Source organism: Molossus molossus, unplaced genomic scaffold (genome assembly GCF_014108415.1).
Source record: "Molossus molossus isolate mMolMol1 unplaced genomic scaffold, mMolMol1.p scaffold_m16_p_9, whole genome shotgun sequence".
Taxonomy (NCBI): domain Eukaryota; kingdom Metazoa; phylum Chordata; class Mammalia; order Chiroptera; family Molossidae; genus Molossus; species Molossus molossus.
In genome coordinates this window covers 32334464-32356341 of record NW_023425403.1, presented here as the reverse complement: position 1 = coordinate 32356341, position 21878 = coordinate 32334464, and the positions used below count along the sequence as shown (strand labels likewise).

General features: G+C 44.3%; 2 protein-coding genes across 2 annotated transcripts in view; both read left to right on the top strand.

Moving 5' to 3' along the window:
- The window catches only part of OBI1 (ORC ubiquitin ligase 1), a 47138-nt gene extending 38731 nt beyond the window's left edge, over positions 1-8407 (top strand). Inside the window, exon 6 of the mRNA XM_036249989.1 lies at positions 6880-8407. Within this exon, the coding sequence (XP_036105882.1) occupies positions 6880-8392 (1513 nt within the window). The 3' untranslated portion in view covers positions 8393-8407. The remainder of the gene's footprint in view (positions 1-6879) is intronic.
- Positions 8408-19172: 10765 nt separating this feature from the next.
- On the top strand, positions 19173-21390 carry POU4F1 (POU class 4 homeobox 1). Its single transcript, XM_036250328.1, has 2 exons — positions 19173-19344; positions 20016-21390. Exons 1-2 carry the CDS (start codon positions 19222-19224, stop codon positions 21150-21152), a joined length of 1260 nt encoding a protein of 419 aa, XP_036106221.1. The 5' UTR covers positions 19173-19221; the 3' UTR covers positions 21153-21390.
- The last annotated feature ends 488 nt before the right edge of the window (positions 21391-21878 follow it).

Genomic DNA, 21878 nt, shown 5'->3' with positions numbered 1-21878 from the left:
ACCTTGAATGAGAGACAATCTTTTAAAGCTTCTCATGTCTCATCTTTAAAATAACAGATTTTGCTTCATAAAGTGGACATGATGATTAAATTAAGATATTTGTCGAGCATATGGCAATGTACTTGACATAAGTAAACACTCAGTAAGTTGTGGCTGCTGCTATTACTGTCATCATCATTGTCAATAGTTGTCACACTGCTGTTAATGATTAATTTTTACACATACCCTTGTTAAGTTCTATCCCAAAAGTTCACTCCCTACCCTCCCCCCAACACATTTTTTTTCATTGTAGGCCAGGGACTAAAAACTCTGTCTTTCGTTTTCAGGAGAGAAGAATATAAAAATGTCTTCCTGTTCTCTTTCAGTACGCCTTATATTATTTAATATATTTTTTGGAACCAACTTATGTGACTGAGATTGGCCATAGACAAACACATTTATGACTAACAAAATCTCTAGGAATGTAGCATTTTCCTAACAGAATTGTTAATTTTAAAAAGAGTAAACTCTTGAAGAAACACTGGCAAGTCATATAGCTCAGCAGTGGATGAAAAGGTATAGGCCACTTGGTCGAGTTCTCTAGTGGTTTAAAGACACATACTCCCCTCTCTCCACCCTCCTGACACATGCACAAGGATGAAATAGATGTGGGTAGTGCACACACAGCTGTTTGGAAGCAGGTGAGAGAGAAAGGCCCCCCCCACCAAATACAGTTTTTAGCTCCCTACAATCCTGATCCTCCCTGTCCTCTTTCTCTAAAATTGACCTCTATTTACCCTGTACACAGTGCACAAGGCAAAGCACAGCACTGGGACCTCGTCCTTTTCTTCCTATCAAAATGCAGTGTCCCGAAGAGCTCATTTTATAAGCTACTCACTTAAATTTGGTGTAATCAAAAAGAGGACTTTGGCCCAGCTAGTGTGGCTCAGTGGTTGAACGTCGACCCTTGCACCAAGAGGTCCCAGTTCGATTCCCGGTCAGGGCACATGCCCAGGTTGTGGGCCAAATCCCCGGGGGGTGAGGGGCATGCAAGAGGCGGCCAGTCGATGTTCTCCCATTGATGTTTTTATCTGTCCCTCTTCCTTCCTCTCTCTCTAAAATAAAACAAAACGAAAAAAAAAAAAAAAAGGAGTTTACATTATGCTTCAGGAGAAAATTCTTAGGAAAGGAAAATGAACAATGGAAAGTTCTTTCCTCTGAAACTCTGACTTCCATGTTTAAAATAAAGGTAGTACTTTTCTAATATTTCTGAAAATCAGGAATGAGAAGATAGGCAACTGCAGCTTTGTAGACAGGCAACTCAACAGTAAAATTCCACTTTGTGAGTGGGTTATTCTTTCTTAGGGTAAGTGTGGCAATTATTTTTAAAAAATATTTGAGACTCACATAAGTTTACTTGGTTTTCTCACATACCAACCATTACTTAATTTTTTTTTTCCTTTATTGATTTTAGAGAGGGAGAGAGAGAAACATCAATGAGAGAGAACATCAATTGGCCGCCTCCTGCATGCCCCCACTGGGGATTCAGACCACAACCTGGGCATGAACCCTGACTGGGAATCGAACCGGTGACCTCTTGGTATATGGGTCAATGCTCATCCACTGAGCCACACCAGTCGTGTACCAACTATTATTTTAGTATAGGTAATCCTGTGCTTGTTTGGCAGCACACAGACTAGTATTGGTGATCCTCACTTTGCATGGTTATATGGGACCATAAAAATGATATTTCAAGGTAAAACTATGCAAAGCAATTTTAATAATTGGGCAAAATCTAATTGTTCTATAACCTTTAACAATTTTTGTCAAAACATTAACTTGCTTACTGTCAGTTTTAAATGTATATGGAAATGAAAAAATAGTAAAACTAGTATTTATTTAGTAAACTGATGTTTATTTCTTTGTAAAATCTTACAGAGAATCATCTCAATGATGTTTATTGTCTTATCATATAACTTATATATGAAACATCTTTTTTAACACTTTAACAAACTGCGATACTTCTAAGTTTGCATCAGCTTCCAGCATTTTATCCTTTGTGCTTTCAGTGTCCTAAGATATCTCCATGTTGCTTTAATGTGAAGATTTTTGCCAGCCTGTCACTTTCTCTATATATCTGTATCCTTTTCGTCACAGCCACTTTTCTCATTTATGTCAGTAAGTTTGCTTCTCCCAGCTTCCTCTGGCATATCTAGGGGCTCCCGAATGGTGACTAGTTCACTAGCTATTCTTCTGTTACTACATTTACATTTGATTCGAATTTCACTTCTAGCGTTACTCACTTTTCATTTCTTTGCTGCACCTTCAGCTTTGTAAGCTAATTTTGTCTTTTGATTATCTATTTTTGTACTGTCATGTGGCAGCACAACTATATGTTTTACTGCCTGTGTGTGATCTGAATAACAGATTACAGTGTCCAGTCACTTCCAGACTTGAAAGAAGTGACCTGATTGGTTACTGATCATAATACACATCTAGTATTTATATAGTGTTTTACAAACTGAAAAGCTAACAGTAAAGATTTTACTCTACTTTAAACCATGTTGTTAAGTAACTGGTGTTATTTAGTTAAACTGTGCCAATTGAAATTTGTGCATATCAAAACCATGTACAACAAGGACATCAGCATTGAAAATCGGAAGCTAGATCCCAAAGCATGTACAGATCCAAAGGTTGCTTTCACTTTGTTTCGCAGTTACTTTAGCTAGCAAATAAGGAAAAGATATAAAATCAAAGATGCATTAGAGGCAAGTGGCCTCTCTTTGCCAGAGTCCCCGTTGTCCTTCAAGATGATGTTTCTGAATTTTGATGGTCTCAGCAACCCGCTGTGTTTTCTCTTGTTGGGGATGCCTTGGAGAACTAGAGAGGCAAAATCCTCATTTCCACAACTAGTTAATGATAGCATAGCACTAGATGTTAGTTCTTTTGATACTTGGTTCTAGCATTTATCCTTTTACTACATTTGCTTTCTTCTAACCCCCTTCAAACATACTGTGTTCCTCCTGTGTGATGGGCTATAAGTAAATGTGGTCTTGGGACCTATTCTTTGTTGGAATGCCCTTAAAATAGTTACAATACCTCAAAAATGAAACCAATAGGATTTTCATTTCTCTTCTTGTAGGGACAGGAACATTGTACTTCTATAGAGTTTTGGACAAGGGGAGCCCTCAACTAGAATGTACACACCAGTTAACATTGCAAGATGAAATACCCTTTAAGCTTCTCCTGGATTCTAGCAGAACACACTTCTGATATTAGTTACAACTCCCATTCTGCTGTATGATGTTTTCTCTAACATAATGAAGCCTTTGGCCATCACTGCTGCTTTGAAAATCAAAGCCTTTTTGGTCTCTAATGGAATGTTTATGAAAATACTCCATTTTGAAATTTGCTCAGGAAAAGGAAGTATGGTAAATGATGTTAGAAATCCCTCTGGCTTGCCTTGGCATTGATTCATTTAATGACCTGTACTCTGGAAATATCTGGAATTAGTGTGAATAAGAGAGTATTAAAACCCAAAGTTAAATAAGCTCTTATCCTCATTGTTTTCTTCCTTGGAAGGTTAACATCATATATACATTCCTAATTGTTATTTCTATATGATCAAGTAAATTGCTTTTTGCCAAATTTAATATAGGTATCTAAGGTAAGCTAAAAAATTCCTAATACCTATGTCAGAAGTCTCATTCATCTGTTTGCATTCTTTTGCTGGGGTGAAAGTAGAAGGTTTTTTGTGGATGGAGCATTGCAGAATGGCAAGCCTGTACTGGGGCTAGCAGTAAATATAAGATGGTCAAACTCCTTGCTTTCCTGGAGGTTATACTCTAATGGGGAAGAGAGAATCAGAAAACAAATAAATTACTTGGATTGATTAATTAATTTATTAGTTCCGTGGCTTTCACTATGCATTTCTGTTCAGTTGCCCATCAGCATGGGTCCCTTATTAGCATGCTAAAATGGTCTGAGCACTCAAAGTATTATAGACTTGTAAGTATTGGAATGGAACTTTGGGGAATTGAGGGCAGTGACCTTTTAGAAAACAGTCAGCTCCATCAGTGACTTCTGCTTGCTTGTTCTCATATGTGCTCTGTTGCTGGCCTTTGTTGTTAGTTCTTGTGGCACTTCAGCTTTCTTTCAGAAGTAACACAAAAAATATGGTTAGGGTTATCATTTTTACTTCAACCCAGAGACACCCCCCCCCCCCGCCCTTTTTAACTTTTAGAAACACATCAGAGCAGCCCTGGCCGGGTAGCTCAGTTGGTCAGAGTGTTATCCAAATACACCAAGGTTGCAGGTTCAATCTCCAATCAGGGCACATACAGGAATCAACCAATGAATGCATACATAAGTGGAACAACAAATCAGACTCCCTCCCTCCCTCCATCTCTTCCTCTCTCTCTCTCTCTCAAAAAAGAGTCAATACATTAAAAAAAGCAAAAAAAAACACATAGGGGCAAATATAGCATTTTATAATGACATTATCTTTGAAATTCTAGGCTAAAGCCTGGAATAAGAAGCTTCTGTTATTTTGAGACATGTTCCTTATTTGCCTCTAGTCTTTGCGTATGTGAGCTTCTGAGTTCTCAAGGACATCCCTTTTGTAACAGACTTACTATCTAGTAACTATTTGATTTGAAATCGTTTGATGTTTTTTATCTGAGGACATCTTTATTATAAAAATTGCACTTAAGAAAAAAAAATTTTATCTTGGTAAGCAAATTTAGGGCTGTTGCTTTTGCTGTGTGCATTAAATAAACATACTATACAGTCTTTCCATTTAAAAATATGTGGGTTATTTCATTACGACAGAGTAGTTACAATCAAGAACTCACATTTTTGCTGAATGCGCTAAAGATCGTTGTCCACGTTTTAAAATTATCTTACAGAAACTATAGCTCTGTCAAATACAACATTTATAAACCAAAATATTTTTCTTTATCAAAGAAGGAAACACTTTCATCTTTCATTTAACCAAATACTCACAGTGGTAAACTTTGTCTTTAAAACAGGGAGGCTTGTTATTGTACTCGCTTTTGTTTTTGTTATACCGATGGTTTTTTTGCTTTACTTTTTAGAGGTCGAAGGGAATATGCTCTTTCTGAGAGTTCAGTTAATTGCAGTGCATAGATCAATATTCAGCAACAAGTCTTTAAGGCCCTTTCTAACCTTGAGATTTTATAAATCTATATTTACCTTTGCCCCTGCTTTTTTCTCTTAGTGATAAGAGCCAGGATCATATCAAGGGTAAGCTGAAGAATGAATTGAGCTACAGTTTAGGACGTGATAGGCATTGAATGGGAACCATAGAGCTTATAGTGGTGACTTTAAGAGGTGCAGTTACTGTTGGTTCCTTATGGTTTTTTTTCATACTTAGTACATTTTATTAATTGCAATTATTGTTATTAGGGAAAAAAGAAAGCAAAAGATAAACCCATAAAGAATAATAATTGTAAGAAGTCACCTTCTCAAGTACCTTCCTCCAACAAGACAACCCCTGAATTCTTCATGGATTAGTATTTAAAAAATCAAAGCAATGATTAAGAAAACTTTTGTGGAGAGAAGTTATTTTTTATGAGATTAGAATATAAGGCTCATGTTTATTGGGTGACAGAAGCAGTATTTTGAAAGAGAATTTTCCTTGGTGGCCAGATGGAATTTAAGGTAGACATTTCATGCCCCTTAAAGCTGGGATAGTCTTGATCTTTGTATTTCCAGCTCCATATATGCCACCAGCCCATAATAGGTGCTCAATCATTGTTTTCTGAGCTGAACCCATACCTGTTCTTTTTTTTTTTCTTTTTTTCATCCTCACCCGAGGACATTTTTCCATTTTTTACTCAGATAGAGTGGGAAGGAGAGAGAGGAAGAGAGAGAAACATCGATGTGAAAGGGACACATCGAGTGGCCGCCACCCACACAACCCAACCAGGGCCCGGGACAAACTGCAGCCAAGGCACATGCCCTTAGCGGGAACCGAACCCGGGTCTCTGTGGACCACAGGCTGACGCTCTAACCACTGAGCCAAACCGGCCAGGGCCCATACCTGCTCTTAAGGAAATATTGAAAACAAGATAATCCCAAGTAAAAGGAGTGAATTTTTGATGTGTTCTTTTTCAATTACTTTCCAAAATGTTCCTTCTCAGAAAATGTTTTTGTGTGTAATCTATTGGAACCACAAGCACTGATTTTATATTTCAGAGTTGGAGAAAATGAGATTGATGTTTCATATAATTGTAAAATGCCAAAAATAAGTAGAACTGAAATGAGTTAAAGCCCAGTGTTCAGAAAGGCCAAGTAAAAGCTTCAGATCAAGGGTGGCTGGCTATAATTGAAAGGATCCAAATAAGTATTTAAAACCACTCCTGCTGAGACTGCTAAGATTTCTGAATTTCAAATTGGCATTTTATGTTTGACAAGGTGACATTGTATAAGAAATGTATTATAAAACACTGCTGTACGATAGGAAAATGATTGAATGTAAATATTTCAAGATGTGGACCACTGTTCAAATGTTATCATAAATCTTTGCCATTGTTTTAGGGGATAACTCTTCATGCATATATGAGCTGAGTTGATAGAGCTAGCTCTTGGAAGGAACATCTCCAGTGAGTTTCTGCCTCTGTGCTACCACTAGTCTGATTTAACCACAAAAGTATTCTAGTAAATCTTTGCCATTACTATCATATGATTATTATTAAATAAGTTGGAAAACCCTTTTTTTTGAAGATACTACATCTGGCATTGCTTTTGTCCTCTTCATTGAGTGGTCTGAAATACCACGAAACTAAAATGAGCTGAGACAGTTAGCACTCTTAAACTTTGAGATGGAAAGGAAAAGGCTTGAACTGTAAGGTTAACTATCCTTCCATTTTCTTGCAGGTTTGGAAGGTTTACAATGGCTGCTCTTCAGTCCAAAGTAGAACAGTATGAACGTGAAACCAATCGCCTCAAGAAAGCCCTGGAACGAAGTGATAAATATATAGAGGAACTAGAATCTCAAATTGCACAGCTAAAAAATTCAAGTGAAGAGAAGGAAGCTATGAATTCCATTTGCCAGAAAGCACTTTCTACAGATGGCAAGGGGAGCAAAGGCAACGAGGAGGATATGCCATCAACGAATCAAGGCGATGGTGCCAGAAAGCAGCTTGGCTCATCGACCCCGAGTTCTCACCTGGCACAGCCTTCTAACAGCTCTGCCCGGCAGGAAAGCACCAGCAAAACAGAACTAAATTGTTCTAAGAACAAAGACCTATATCAGAAACAGGTGGAAATAATGTTAGGTGCGACAGATGCAAGTATGGATACTTATTTGGAAAGAGAATGGGGTAATAAGCCAAGTGACTGTGCACCCTACAAAGATGAACTTTATGATCTTCCAGCTCCTTGTACTGCTTTGTCCCTTAGTTGCCTTCAGCTCAGTACTCCAGAAAATAGAGAGAGCTCTATGGTCAAAGCAGGAAGTTCCAAAAAGCACTCGAACCATCTCAGAAAATTGGTGTTTGATGACTTTTGTGATTCTACAAATGTCTGTAATAAAGATTCTTCAGAAGATGATAAAAGTGAAAATGAAAAGAAATCAGAATGTTTTACTTCCCCAAAGACTGCGTTTTGGGATTGTTGTTCTGCAAACTATGCCCAAAGTTTGGATTTTGAAAGCTCAGAGGGGAACACAATAGCAAATTCTGTTGGAGAAATTTCTTCAAAACTGAGTGAGAAATCAGGCTCATGTTTATCTAAGAGGTTGCATTCTATTCGATCTTTTGAAATAAACCGGACAAGAACATCCAGTGAAGCCTCAATGGACGCAGCTTACCTTGACAAGATCTCTGAGCTGGATTCAATGATGTCTGAGTCAGACAACAGCAAGAGCCCTTGTAATAACGGTTTTAAGTCAGTGGATTTGGATGGGTTATCAAAGTCATCTCAAGGCAGTGAGTTTCTTGAGGAACCAGATAAGTTGGAAGAAAGAACTAAGCCAAACCTTTCCAAAGGTTCTCTAACTACTGATCAGTTAGAAAATGGAAATGAATGGAAACCCTCTTCTTTTTTCCTCCTCTCTCCATCTGACCAAGAAATGAGTGAAGATTTTTCACTCCATCCCAGTTCTAACTCAGGAGCTAATGAACTCAAACCCCCAAGCTGTTTATTTCAGACTGAGTTTTCCCAGGGTGTTTTGTTAAGCAGTTCACATCGGCTATTTGAAGATCAAAGATTTGGTTCATCTTTGTTTAAAATGTCCTCAGAGATGCATGGTCTTCATAACCACCTTCAGTCTCCTTGGTCTACTTCTTTTGTGCCTGAAAAGAGGAATAAAAATGTGAATCAATCAACAAAAAGAAAAATCCAGAGCAGTCTTTCCAATGCCAGCCCATCAAAAGCAACTAAAAGTTGATTCATTAGAAAGATGTAATTTATGTTTTTGTCCTGAGAAGTATATATGTTTTTAAAGTTAACCCTTTTTCCTTCATAAAAGTTCTGCACAATTTTGAATTGATAATCTTTAGTCAAGTATCAAATCAGAATGGTAGGTTAGCTTGTACCCAGGATACTTTTGTTCATTTCAAAGAGTTTGTTCTTTTTCATTCTCATTTGGGAATCTTTTTGAACAGAAGGTAGGCAGAGGGTTTCCTTTTAATAAATACTCTATGTATCTGGTGTGGGTATTTTGTTTTGAATCTTGATTTAACTATTAGATCCAGTGGCCTATTAATAAACCTCAGTTATCTTCAGAACTAGGATTTCTTAAATAAAACTGTAAGTGTTGTCTACACACTGCTTTATAAGACATTTGAGTTTCTTTAAAGCTTTTCCTAAGGTGGACATTATTTTGCCTGCCCTCTTTTATTTATGTCTAGCAGTGGCCTAACTTCTATGCAAGGCCATTCTGGAGAAATAGCACTCTAACCTTAGACAAATATTCATTTACTTTTTAAAGGTTTTATGTATGTGTTTGTATTTTTAATATAATGTTTTGTTCAGTTTTTTAAAAAATGCTAGTATGAAAGAATACGTTTCTATATGAAAATATTTGTTTTATATCAGATAACTTTCACTAATTCATCTTTTTGTGTGTAGTGAAAAATGAGTCTACTTTGGAAAGAAAGCATGGAACAATTGGATGTGGAGGAGCCTAAACTTGGTAGCTTCATTGTTCCAGATATACAGGTGCAAAAGCACTCACTAACAAGCTCTTGATCCACTTATGTGGATCTTCCAGGGAAGCTTTTTTGGAGTGATCAAGTTCTTGTTTGCATGTTACTATTCTTTTTAAAAACTCTGTGCATGGTAGCATTCTTTCTTGCACTGTTTTTCTTAAGAAAAAGAAGTTTCATTTGGCTAATAGAATGTCTTCTATGTAGGACAAAAATTTTCTTTTTGATGAAGAGTGTTGGGGTGAGAATAGGTGAGCTAAGCACAATTTATAATTTAGGCTCTGAAAAAGTATATTCTAAACATGTGGTATGGCTATATAGGCTTTTAAAAATGGTTTGTATGCTAATGATTTGTTTAGCTAATGTGCACTGAACATTTTACATTGATACCATGCTATTTTACATTGATACTGCATGCTTTTCTATGTGGACTGAATAAAGGATGTCATAAGCACTGTAATCTTTGATGTTGTCTCAGATACTGAATTAACCTGTAAAGACCAAACTTACCATTTTTAAATGATCTTACAATATAAGGTTGACAAACTGTGACCCATGGACCAAATCTGGCCTGCCTTTTTGTGAAAGGCCTATGAACTAAAACTAGTTTTACACTTTTTAGTAGTTTTAAAAAATGCAAGAAATATTTCATAACACAGGAAAATGATAATTCAAATTCCAGTGTTTCTAAATAAAGTCTTATTAGAACACAGCTACACTCATTCGTTTACTTCTTATCTATGGCTGCTTTTGCACTGCATTGGCAAAGGTGAATAGTTGCAACAGAGATCATATGTCTCACAAAGCCTAAAATACAGAGACTTTTGTTATAATAGACTAAGGATTTAACAAAACCATAAACATATAACATCACTTTTATGATTTGGAGAATCATGCCCTCCACTTCTAGAAGTAATAAGACTAAATAAATTTAAAAACTAATATAATGCATTTTTTTGTTTTATCATACATATTTTCCAATAAGTGTTTGTGTATCAGTTTATCTCTCTGATATGTTAAAAGCTAATGAATACTTCCAGAGATATTAGCAATTTAAATACCTTTGATGGTGTGGTTATACATTTGAAATTTTATTAAATGTAGAAATCTAAATTTTTTCTGAATAGAATAAATTTGAGGGTAAGCCTCTTACTCTGTCTGTAACTTCTGTACCATGAATGTATCAGTTTTTAATTCAAATATATATTGACACTGTGCCGTGGAATCCATTGTGTAATCTGATTTACTAATGCTTACCTGGGGTGAGAGTTTCTATAGTGGACCAGAGTATTTCCCAGCTGCTTCAGAAACACTTCTCCATCTTCCCCAAAACACTATTTCATATATTAAATGAATCAAATCTTTAAATTCCTTAGTTGAAGAGAATAATATTGTAGGATTTTATTTTAATCACACATTCTCATTTGTCCTCTTTACATCTATGTCATGACAAATATGGTAGTCTCTATTTTTTAATATATTCATTACATACACACACTAAAAAAATCTTTTATTGAAACCAAGTAATTTGCTAACCTCTTTCTCATAATCCTCTTTTCAAATTCTGTAAGCCAATTACTCTCCCAATTTCACAAATAAGTGAATTGAGGAATAGTGGTCACATGCAGCTGCAATGGGATAGAACTATTTAGAGCTGGGTCTCTAACTCTAGAGTTTTTACTCTTCCTCCCTTATGCATGAGAGTTCACATTTCTAAGCCAAAGAATGAAGGGATATGAAATTTCCAAGGATTCTTTTAGACATATTTTTGAAGTATTAGCATGTTCTTTTTCAAGTAGCATTTAATTCCTGCCTATGTAGTAGGATCTGACTGTACTACTAAGTGCAAGATCGATGGAAATGTGTGTGTGTGTGTGTGTGTGTGTGTGTGTGCAGGTGCGCACCACTTTTAAGTTTATAAACATTCACATTAACTCAGACATGTAGATGAATTTAAAAATAGCACTAAGGCTATGTTAGAAAAAGATGCACTAGTGATAAAGGAAGGAGACACTTATCAGTTCATGTCTTTTTAAAAACAGCATCTGTCGACTGTTCATCTTTCCAAAAATGCTATGGCTAAGACAATGTGACATGCTAGATTTTTTTTTGACATGACCTTGTTCATCTTAATTTTCAAAATCTACATCCCATTCAAAGCAATTCTTTTTCTTGTTTTAATGGGTCAACTGAGACCAAAACCGAAAATGGTAGACCTTAAGATTTATAGCCCCTTAATTTCAAATCTACTTTGTTTTCTTGTGGCCTACTTTGTATTTACCTTGGTTTGAAACAACTGAAGGTAATGCTGAACAAGGGAAGAACTTTGGTCTTGGACCCTAAGATGTTTCAGGAACTTGTTTCTATATACTTCGATGCTTTCACTTTTGCACTAGATTTTTTTTCCTTGCTTTTGTCCCTGTGAATATTTGTAGAGATCAAACTGAGATTAACAGTTTAACTTTATTGAATGTGGCCTATTAGATTAGAAGGGTTTCCCAAAGCCTCCTAAGAAGGTCTTTCATTCCTATTTGTGGGAGTCCTACAACAGTCTTTGCCTGTGTTGTAACCTGATCCTTCTAATAATACTTGGCAGAGAGAAAACCTTTTAAGCCATGATCTCAGAGTACATAGCGAACATTTATTGCCTAATTCTCGGAACCTCACTCTGGGTGAGGAAACATCTATTAAATGCAGATTTCTTTTAAGAACTCATCTGGAACTCAGGCTAAGGTGATTTTCGGTTTTATGTGACAGTCAGTCTGGAATACCTTGCATTGAAGCTCCACCTCTTGAAAGAGGGTACATTCCTAGGTCTCCTGTATTTTAACAGGGAGCAGATCTCTTCCAATAAATGTTAGTTGGATTAACCAAATGCGTGGAAGCTGGGCCCTGTGTGACATTTATAATTTGGGGTTGGAAAAATCCAGTCCCTAAGGTCAAGGATTTGACTGATTTAGGCATTTACTGAGAGTTTCTGTGAGGAGGGAGGACCCAGTTCTAGTCCGTTATAATTCTTACAACATTGGTGAGTGGGAAAGTGCTCGTGTTGGGGAGATCCTGGAGCAGAGAGGAAACCAGATGGCTTCACGTTGGTGCTATTTATTGTATTGGGTCTTGACGGATGAATAAAAGTTAAATGATAAATAAAAGTTAAAAGAGGACATATCTTCTGCGTGTCGGCTATGCTGGATGGGGCGCCCATTCAGCCCACCCTTAGAAGAGGTGCAGAAGGAACCATTCTCTAAGGTCAGGGTAACGGATTGAAAAAGGCTTCCAGACGCTCCAGCCCGAGCTTGCAAGTTTGTCTTTGCCCCGCCTACTCCCTCTGAGCGTCCCCTGAGACTCCAGGCTTGCCCTCGCCGCTAAGGACGGCGGCCTGATGGCGAGACAGTGACTCCCCGGGCGCTGGAAGGCTCAGGAGGTGGCAGGACTGGCCCATCATCTGTCCATTAAGCCGAGGCTTGGCGCTCCGAAGGCCGAAGGCGCGACCTCGCCTCACTCACAGGGTCAGCTTTGTGCTGGCGAGGGGGCGGGTGAGGTCTGGCCCGCCCGCCCGGGCTCTGAGTGGTCTTTTCTCCCTCCGGTTCCAGCGAGCCCAGCCTTCCCGGATTCCCGCAGCCAGTACCGCTCCCCTCCTGCTCCCCACTAGTCTGCGGGGACCACAGATCCGCCCGGTGGCCCTCCGGCCGGAGTTTCCGGCGCTTTTGAGGGCACTCTCGGTTGGTCCCTCCCCGTCCCCATCCGAAGAAACGACTGGCTCTGCGATTTCCTTTCATTTTATTACCACTCACGAACCTGGCGATTAAGACGCGAAACCAACAAAGAGTTTTCTTCCCACCTTAACCTTGCACACAATCCTTTAACAAATTAATTAATCCTAATGAATTAACACTTCATTTATTTAAACGCGCTACAGTCCATGAATTAAATTTTCATGCAGTGATTAAAGGCTGTTAAAATATGCATGATTTCGTTAAAATTTTATAATAAATCAGGGCAATGTGTTACATGACAAGGCAACTATTTCCCAGTCCCTCGCAAGAGGCTTTGATTTGTGCGGGCGGCGGGGAGGAGGGGCAGCTGGCGGCGGCGCAGGCGAGCGTTGGAGCGGGGCTACCGGACCCAGCCTCCTCACCCTGGCGTTTGGACTGCGGCTTCGCGCTTTTCCTCTGCGGCTTCTGGACCCTTTGGGGGATCTTGCCCCTCCAGGCAGAGCTGAGCCTGCAGAGGTCGACGGAGCCCGCCTCTCGGTCCTGGGAACTGCAATCGTGGGAGGCTGGGGGAGTCCTCTGCTGTTGATTTTCGCCAGCGAAGCGTCCTCCAACCAGGGCTCGCGTGCGTCTGGGTCTCTGCGGCGGGCAAGGCGGCTATCTAGGGAAAGGGAAGGAAACGAACTTCGATCTCATCGCGTGGGGTCATGGGCGGGCGCGTCTGTTGTAGAGTTGGTTTGTTCTTTGTTTTTATCCAGGGGTGCTCAAAAGCCCTTCTCTGACCAGCGCACCCTTGCAGTTCTGAAGGTGCCTGGTCGGGGCAGAGGAGACTGCGTCTCTTGGGATCTAAACCACAGGGGCCTGTGGCCATATTTAGTGCTACAACATTGCTCACTTGGACAACCAAACTGGTTCTGGCAACTAGCGGGCGGGGGAGGAGTGCCCCTGTTAGGACAGAGATGTAGTTGTCTTGTATCACCCCTAGGGCTTTCACAAGGTGGGTGGGTTTTAAATCCACAGAGAGATTAAGCTGGAGAGATATATATATACAGGGGTGGGCAAAACTGGTTTGCAGTTGTTCGTATAAAATAATACAATAATTAATAAATAATAGAAGAGTAAATTCTGTTTTGCCTACTCACAACTGTAAACCTACTTTTGCCCGCCTATGCGCATAAATCTCTACATAGCAGTACCAAGAGTGATAATGACCCACAGTGAAATTAGTGAAATTTACTGGGACGCATCATGCATTTTGCAAGGGCAAAGTGGACATCTCGGGGTAGGGTGGTCAACATCCAGGAAAATGTTCCCAATGGAACTTGCATTTGAATTAAACGGATAGAAGAAACAAAACCGTGAATTTTCCATCGATTACTCCAAAAAATACTCCGCGAATCCCAGCTGGAACCCGGTCTGAACGCGGGGCCGAGAGCCTTACAGGAGATGACCACCGGCCCCAATAAGTCATCCCCCGCCCCCGACCTTGGGGATAGACGGAGACAAGCAGCCCGGGGTACCGACAGGGAGGGGTAGGAAAGAAGGACAGCGGCCTCCAGGAAATCTCCGAGTCCCAGCCAGCAAGAGCCTGACTCTGGACGCGCGCGTTGGGCTGAGCTGGGCCCTCCAGGTGGCAGAGGGCAGGGCCAATGCCCAGGACCGAACAGGGTGGGCATCGCGGCCTTGCAGGCGGTGTAGGGCGGTCCAAGGGTCCCTGGCAGGGTCAACGAAGAGCCCAGTCTTTTTGCCGCGGGAGGGATCGGGCCTGGGCACGCGAGGGGTAGAGCTAAGAGAGACCAAGGATAAAAATACACACACACACACACACACACACACACACACACACACACACACACACACACACCAGGCGTGGTCCTGGGAAGGCAAAAGCGAAAGTACCGCAGTAGTCCCTCCTCCAGCTCACCCTTCGGACCGAGTGTCCGAGCCGATGTGCGCGAGGACGGACCTAGGACAGCTCCTCTTCCGAGAACCAAACCCCCTTCCCCGCAGGCCCGCTCCTCTTTGCCTACCTCTTCGCGCTGCCAAAACAGCCCAAGCATCACCTAAGGCGGCTGCCTCTGGACTCTAGGGGCTTTCCCTGCACGCGGTGAAAGCCTAGTTTCAACCTGGGCAACTGCCCGAGGGAAACCTGGAGCCCGAGTCTGGGAGGAGCAGAGCTCCCTCTTGGGCCGCCGGAACCTAAGTTAGCCCCGCCTGAAGGTAGGGCCTGACCTCCGGGTTCCGGCAAGAACGTGGGACCAGATCCCCTTCTCCTGTGCACATACAATCTCTGCGTCCTTAAGTGGACATTCCGAAGAGCCAAAACCCTGTGCCTGAATTCGGATAAATAATTGGATCAAATGGGGCGGGGTGGGGGGAGCGTGCAGGTAGCCGCTCCGAAGTCTAGCGCTAACTTTCCCCCAGCTCCTTTGTATGGAGAAAGCCGGAGTGAGCAGCAGTTGTCAAGCACGCTCTCCTGAATTTGGTGTGTGTGTGTGTGTGTGTGTGTGTGTGTGTGTGTGTGTAGGGGGTCGGGGTAGGATGGTCAAAGGCGAGGGGAATTCACCCCCAACGGTGAGGGCCCTTGCACAGGTCTTCCTTCCAACCGAAGAATGTCTGCTCCCTGAGCTAGGGAAAGAGTCTCTGCCAAAGGAAATGTTAAGTGGGGCCTGCCAAAGGAGGAGGAGAAAATTAATTAATGAGGGAAAGAAATGTGTTTCTGATCCAGATGATAGACTCCCTATCCCTGGGGGCGGAAATTCCTTGGAAATCAATAGCTGTGCATTCATTATCCCCCTCTTGATAAAATGCAAAGCTATGAGATGGGGGAGGGGGAAATCTGTGTTGATCATTAAACAAGAAGAAAGGTGGGGGTGGGGGGGACCTACCCTGGAATCTATGCCAAGGCTCAGACCCCATGTGGGCATCATTAGTACAGGCAGGGCCAACTAGTTACTGCACTTGCCAAACTGGGAAAACAAAGCAGTGACACATTGGTGGGCTGAGCCCTGGCCCAACACCCTTTCCTTTCACTGCCTTAGGGTAAGTTGGGAAAGGCTTGATAAGGTCTAAGGACTGTCTCTAAATCCACCAATGTGTCCCACTCTCTAGCCTGGGGCTAAGGCCCAGCAGGGATATGGCAGGATAATGCTCCAAGCATCATCCCCACCCCACCCTACCCCATATTTCTCTACAACTCCCTCACATTGCACATGTAGCACCTGTACCATAACCGCCTCTTCACCTGTAGCTGCCTCACTGTCAGAGACTGCCACCTCCTGGAGGGCAGATACCTATGTTTTATACCTTATTTTATCTCCAGTGTCCTGCCTTGGCTCAGATTGGCACTTAGCAAGCATTTGAGGAACAAAGGTAAGGTAGAAAGTAAATGAGGGAAGGATGAATAATTGACTTTGGAAAGAGAATGGTCTAAAATCTTGATTTACAGCTCTCTGAGAGGACAACACACCCCTCTGGACTGGTCTCCATCTCCATTTTAAGGGAAAAAGAGACTTCCCTCAGTGATCTTACTGCTTGTCCCTCCCCCCCTCCCACCACCACCACCATCACCATTAAACGGAGTTTGTTGAACTTGCTCTGGCTTTGCTCCTGGCCCTCCCTATCTGCCTTCTCTTCCTTCCTGTTCATGTGTATTGTTTTACGGGGCATTTTTACTCTGTGATAAGCACCTTGCTAAGCACCACAGTGGACACAGATGTGCCCTAAATGGACTTCCAATCAATTGGTTAGGGAGTGGATTGTGAATTGTACCCACAGCCCTCATACTTCTAGCCCCAGGAAAAGTGAAATATTTTGGGCAAAGGTCTGACCCCTCAAAGTAGGAAGGGATCTGATGTCCAACGAGGTCAGTTTAAGAGGGGATTCTCCTCTAGTCAGTGAATTCCTAACCTTAAGCTAGTTTCCTCCCTGCGGTGTTTTCTGGTGACCTCCAAGTGTTGGAGGGTAAAGGAAGATGAGCTTTGGTACTCTGAGGTTTGCCTTGCTCTCTGGAGGTCCACCTGGGCCCAAATCTGTGCTGTTTGCATTTCTGTCCCCCTGTACTCTTTATGATCCCTAAAGGCCAGTGTTTCCCTTGGGTGGGGACTAGTATCCCAGCACTCGCCCTCAGCTAGGCCCTTCTTTCCCCTGAGTGAGAGCTCAGGGAACTGCGTAGAAGGGTGTCAGAAAAGATTAGGTTAAGCCTGGACACCTGCAGCGACAACTACGTAGGACTCTCGCTCACTCCAGTGATGTCCTGTTCATCGTCCATTCCTCGTACAGATAAAGTTGCATTTAGCACTCCCAAAGGACCGCGTAATGGATGGAAACGCGGCTCCTCCTCGCACCAGAAAATGAACATCCCTCTTACTCCCCCCTTGGGCAGCAAGGAGAGCGGAGAACATGGGGGTGATAGAAGGGGGGCGGGTACAGAGAAAATAAAGAAAGAAAGGCCACGGTGACGCCTGTGGGCACCTCTTGGAATGTGAGTACTGAGTGGGTATGCTAAATACACAGACTATTGTTAAAAATAAATAAATAAATAAATAAATAAATAAATAAATAAATAAATGTGAACACAATTTTAGGTTTATAGAAATGAGATCTGCTCATTAGTGGAAATACAGGTCTCTTTGGTGTGGGAGGGACCAGAAAAATAATGTATCTGATCTCTGCCTCCCATAAGCAGCCCTTTTCTGCTCTCCAGCTCTCTCGCCCAGATGTAATCACATCTGGACTGTTATTATCACTGGGGCTAGCGCTGCTCACTGGGGACTCAGGCACCTGAACTATGTCCCCTGGGAAGCCCTTGATCTGCCCATCATATCAGGGCCATATAATAGGTTGGGTAATTGATTTCTTCTTCTTCTTCTTAGGTTTTGATTTTACAAAAACAAAAATAAATACTGTAAATCCTGGACCAGAACTTTCAAATTGGTTTGAATTAATATTTTAATCATGCTTTTTATAAACTGGCTTAATTCTGTCTCCTGTTGAAGAAAAAAATATATATGGCGAAGAAGCCAAAACAACGGAAGGAAAAGAAAGTTCTCTTTTTAACATCTTATTCCTTTTTCTCTGAAGTGATTTTCTTTTCTGGGAGTTTCCAGGATAAAGTGTGTGTGTGTGTGTGTGTGTGTGTGCGCGCGCGCGCGCGCGCGCACGCGCGCGGAGAAAAGGAAAGGATCCCAACTACACCCTGTTAACTATTTTTCCTTTTGTTTACTAGAAGCCTCAGATCACCAGAAGCTCGTTTGAAATGTGGGTTTGTACACAGTTAAAGGAGACAAACAATAAGAGAAATGCACAATTTCATTTTAACAGCCATTCCTGAGTAGAAAGCATACGCTCCTTGTGGCTCCTAAGTGGCTGTCACTGTTGGTGCCTGACACAGTTATATTCACACAAACAACAACAAAGTATTCAGAGGACATTAAATTATATGGAAATCAATAGTGTCTGACTGCTTCAAACAAATGTGTCACCTAGATTATTCTCCAGGAACCTATTTATAAACCTTGAAAGAAACTGGTTCTTGCAGCAAAAGACAGCATCTTCTGCATTTCTGTGTTGTTATTTATACTGTATACAGAGGAATGCGCGGGCATAATTTAACATACAAATGCCCAGCTGTATACATTATATAACAGCTTGTTAGACATCCCGGAGAAGAGGTGTACCTAAGTAATGCGCATATATTCAGGGCTTGCGCTGGGGCGGGGTTGGGAGAAGAGAGGAAACCACGGGCTGCGTGCGAACATCTCGCTTCTCTCTCCTTCAAAGGTGCCTACCGTCTCACAATAGCTGGCCCTTTTGATCTTTTCAGACCCAAGGTGGGAAAGATTTGGTGTACAGTGCGCATGTCCGATCGGCTACAGGTGCAACACCGGCGCTGTCTTTGCTGGTGGTCACTATAAGAGTGGCTCCCACGCGTCGGTCGCTGCCTGGAGAGCGCGCGCGCGCGCGCGCTGTCGCACGGCGCCGCCGAGTGGGAGAACGCGCGTCAGACAGACGAAGACAGCTGATGACTGTCAGCGCGGCGGGGCCGCGAGCTCTCGCGAGAGCTCCCCGGGCCGGCCGCGAGAAGTGGGGCTCAGGTGTAAGAGGAGTGCATCCCGTCCGCGCGCCGGGCTAGAGCTCTTGGAGAAGTGGGATCGGTGCGCGGCGCTCTGCGTGGTCAAAGGAAGCGCCAGGCGGCAGCGCGGCAGCAGGAGCAGCAGCAGCCCCCCGCGCGGCCGCCGCCTCCGCGCCTCCAGCCGCCGCGGCTTTAGCCTCCGAAGGGAGGCCGGGGGAACCGGCGTGCGCACTTTCCCGCGGACTTTCGGAGTGTTTGTGGATTTACATGCCAAACCGTCAAGATGATGTCCATGAACAGCAAGCAGCCTCACTTTGCCATGCATCCCACCCTCCCTGAGCACAAGTACCCATCGCTGCACTCCAGTTCCGAGGCCATACGGCGGGCCTGCCTGCCCACGCCCCCGGTAAGCGTCCCACGCCCGTGGTCCCGGCCCGCGCACCCGTCCCCAACCCGTCTCCGAGACGCTGCATGTCGGGTGCTGGTGTGTGCAAAGGTCCCGGTGCGGGGATTTGCGGGCAGGGGTTTTTAGAGAAATGCCGCTGCTTGGCACAATTTTGTACAGTGGCACTTAATGTCGTGTTCCTGTCGCCCCAGCCTCCGTGTCGGGCGCCTGCGATCAGAGTGGGGATCGGTGGGGCCATAACTCTCGACTTTGCTCCACTTTCTCTGTTAATTTCATGCCTCGGAAAGGCGATCTCTGCGTGTTCGGTGCGCGACACGGGTCCCCAGCTGCGAGTTACATCTCCGTTTCTTCTTCTTCCTCCCCCCCCCCCCACCTTCCTTTTTGGTCTTACACGCTCGTTCCCGCAATGTGTTCCGTGTTCCCCTCTCCCTACATCTGTTCTCCTCCCCACACTTCCGATCCTTCTCCTCTGTTCCCCGTCTCATCCCCAACGTGTTCCCATTCCGTCTTTCCCGGTCTCCACTATCCCCACTCCCTGTTGTTGTTATTTTGGTTGCTTTGTGTTTGTTCTTTGCTTGTTATGCTTTCCGGTTTGTGTGTGGTTTTGTTTTGTTTTGTGTTTTGCTTTTTTGGTTTTGTGGTGTTTTTGGTTTGGTTTGTGTCGCCTGCAGCTGCAGAGCAACCTCTTCGCCAGCCTAGACGAAACGCTGCTGGCGCGGGCCGAGGCGCTGGCGGCTGTGGACATCGCCGTGTCCCAGGGCAAGAGCCACCCGTTCAAGCCGGACGCCACGTACCACACGATGAACAGTGTGCCATGCACGTCCACGTCCACCGTGCCGCTAGCACACCACCACCACCACCACCATCATCACCAAGCGCTCGAGCCAGGCGACCTGCTAGACCACATCTCCTCCCCCTCGCTTGCGCTCATGGCTGGCGCGGGCTCTGCGGGCTCTGCGGGCGGCGGTGGTGGCGCTCACGACGGTCCGGGGGGCGGCGGCGGCCCTGGGGGTGGCGGCCCAGGCGGCGGCGGCCCCGGTGGTGGCGGCGGCGGCGGCCCAGGGGGAGGAGGCGGCGGCCCGGGCGGCGGGCTGTTGGGCGGCTCCGCGCACCCGCATCCGCACATGCACGGCCTGGGCCACCTGTCGCACCCGGCGGCTGCGGCCGCCATGAACATGCCGTCGGGGCTGCCGCACCCCGGGCTGGTGGCGGCGGCGGCGCACCACGGCGCGGCGGCGGCGGCGGCGGCGGCGGCGGCGGGGCAGGTGGCAGCTGCGTCGGCGGCCGCCGCCGTGGTGGGCGCGGCCGGCCTGGCGTCCATCTGCGACTCGGACACGGACCCACGCGAGCTCGAGGCGTTTGCCGAGCGTTTCAAGCAGCGGCGCATCAAGCTGGGTGTGACGCAGGCCGACGTGGGTTCGGCTCTGGCCAACCTCAAGATCCCTGGCGTGGGCTCACTCAGCCAGAGCACCATCTGCAGGTTCGAGTCGCTCACGCTCTCTCACAACAACATGATTGCGCTCAAGCCCATCCTGCAGGCGTGGCTCGAGGAGGCCGAGGGTGCGCAGCGCGAGAAAATGAACAAGCCCGAGCTCTTCAACGGAGGCGAGAAGAAGCGCAAGCGGACTTCCATTGCGGCGCCCGAGAAGCGCTCCCTGGAGGCCTACTTCGCAGTACAACCACGGCCCTCGTCGGAGAAGATCGCCGCCATCGCCGAGAAACTGGACCTCAAAAAGAACGTGGTGCGGGTGTGGTTTTGCAACCAGAGACAGAAGCAGAAGCGGATGAAATTCTCTGCCACTTACTGAGGGGGGTGGGAGGTGGCAGTGGGGCAGAGCAGGAGCTGAACGGGCCTTCCGGGGGGCTTTTCTCTGGCCTGCTTCCCTCCGGATTTAGAGTGTCCGATATCCTGCTTGCATTTGGGAAATCCCTCCTCCAGCTCTCTTCTTCATCCCCTTTCTGCTCTCTCTGCCCTCATCCACCCCCAGGTGCTGGGTGTGGAGTTCGGAGAGGGAGCATTTGGGTGAGCAGGTAGCGGAGGGGAAGGAAATTGGAGACTGGAGGAGGGGTTTTGAGGAGCAGGATGGTTCAGGGGGTTAGGGTGGGGGGAGACTCGGGAAGGGTAGGAAAATGGACTGTTTTGGACCAGAGACATTTATCAAAATCTCCTGGGGACCAAGGAACTATGTACACAAACAAATCTACCAACCACCAAAAACTAAACAAATAAAAACAAACTAAAACAAAACAACAAAAGCAAATAAAATATGCTTTAGAAATTTAACTCCAGGGAGCCGTATTCTGCAGCTTCATTCCCCCCTAAGGAAGAGAAAAAAGAGCACCACCATTATTACCACTGACCCAATCCTACACACATGAACTGAAAAACGAAAACCAAATGAACTGGAAGGTGAGATTCTGGGTAGTGAAGCTAGTTGTTCTGTGTGTTTAATTTAATTTTTCCCTCTCAGTCTCACCTCTACCCCATCCATGTCCTCTTTGATTATTTTCTGCGTTCCAAAGAGACTCCATGG

Coding starts and splice junctions, on each gene's coding strand:
- POU4F1 (XM_036250328.1), top strand. CDS start 19,222: ATGATGTCCATGAACAGCAAGCAGCCTCACTTTGCCATGCATCCCACC. Junction 19,345..20,015: donor CCTGCCTGCCCACGCCCCCG/GTAAGCGTCCCA, acceptor TGTCGCCTGCAG/CTGCAGAGCAACCTCTTCGC.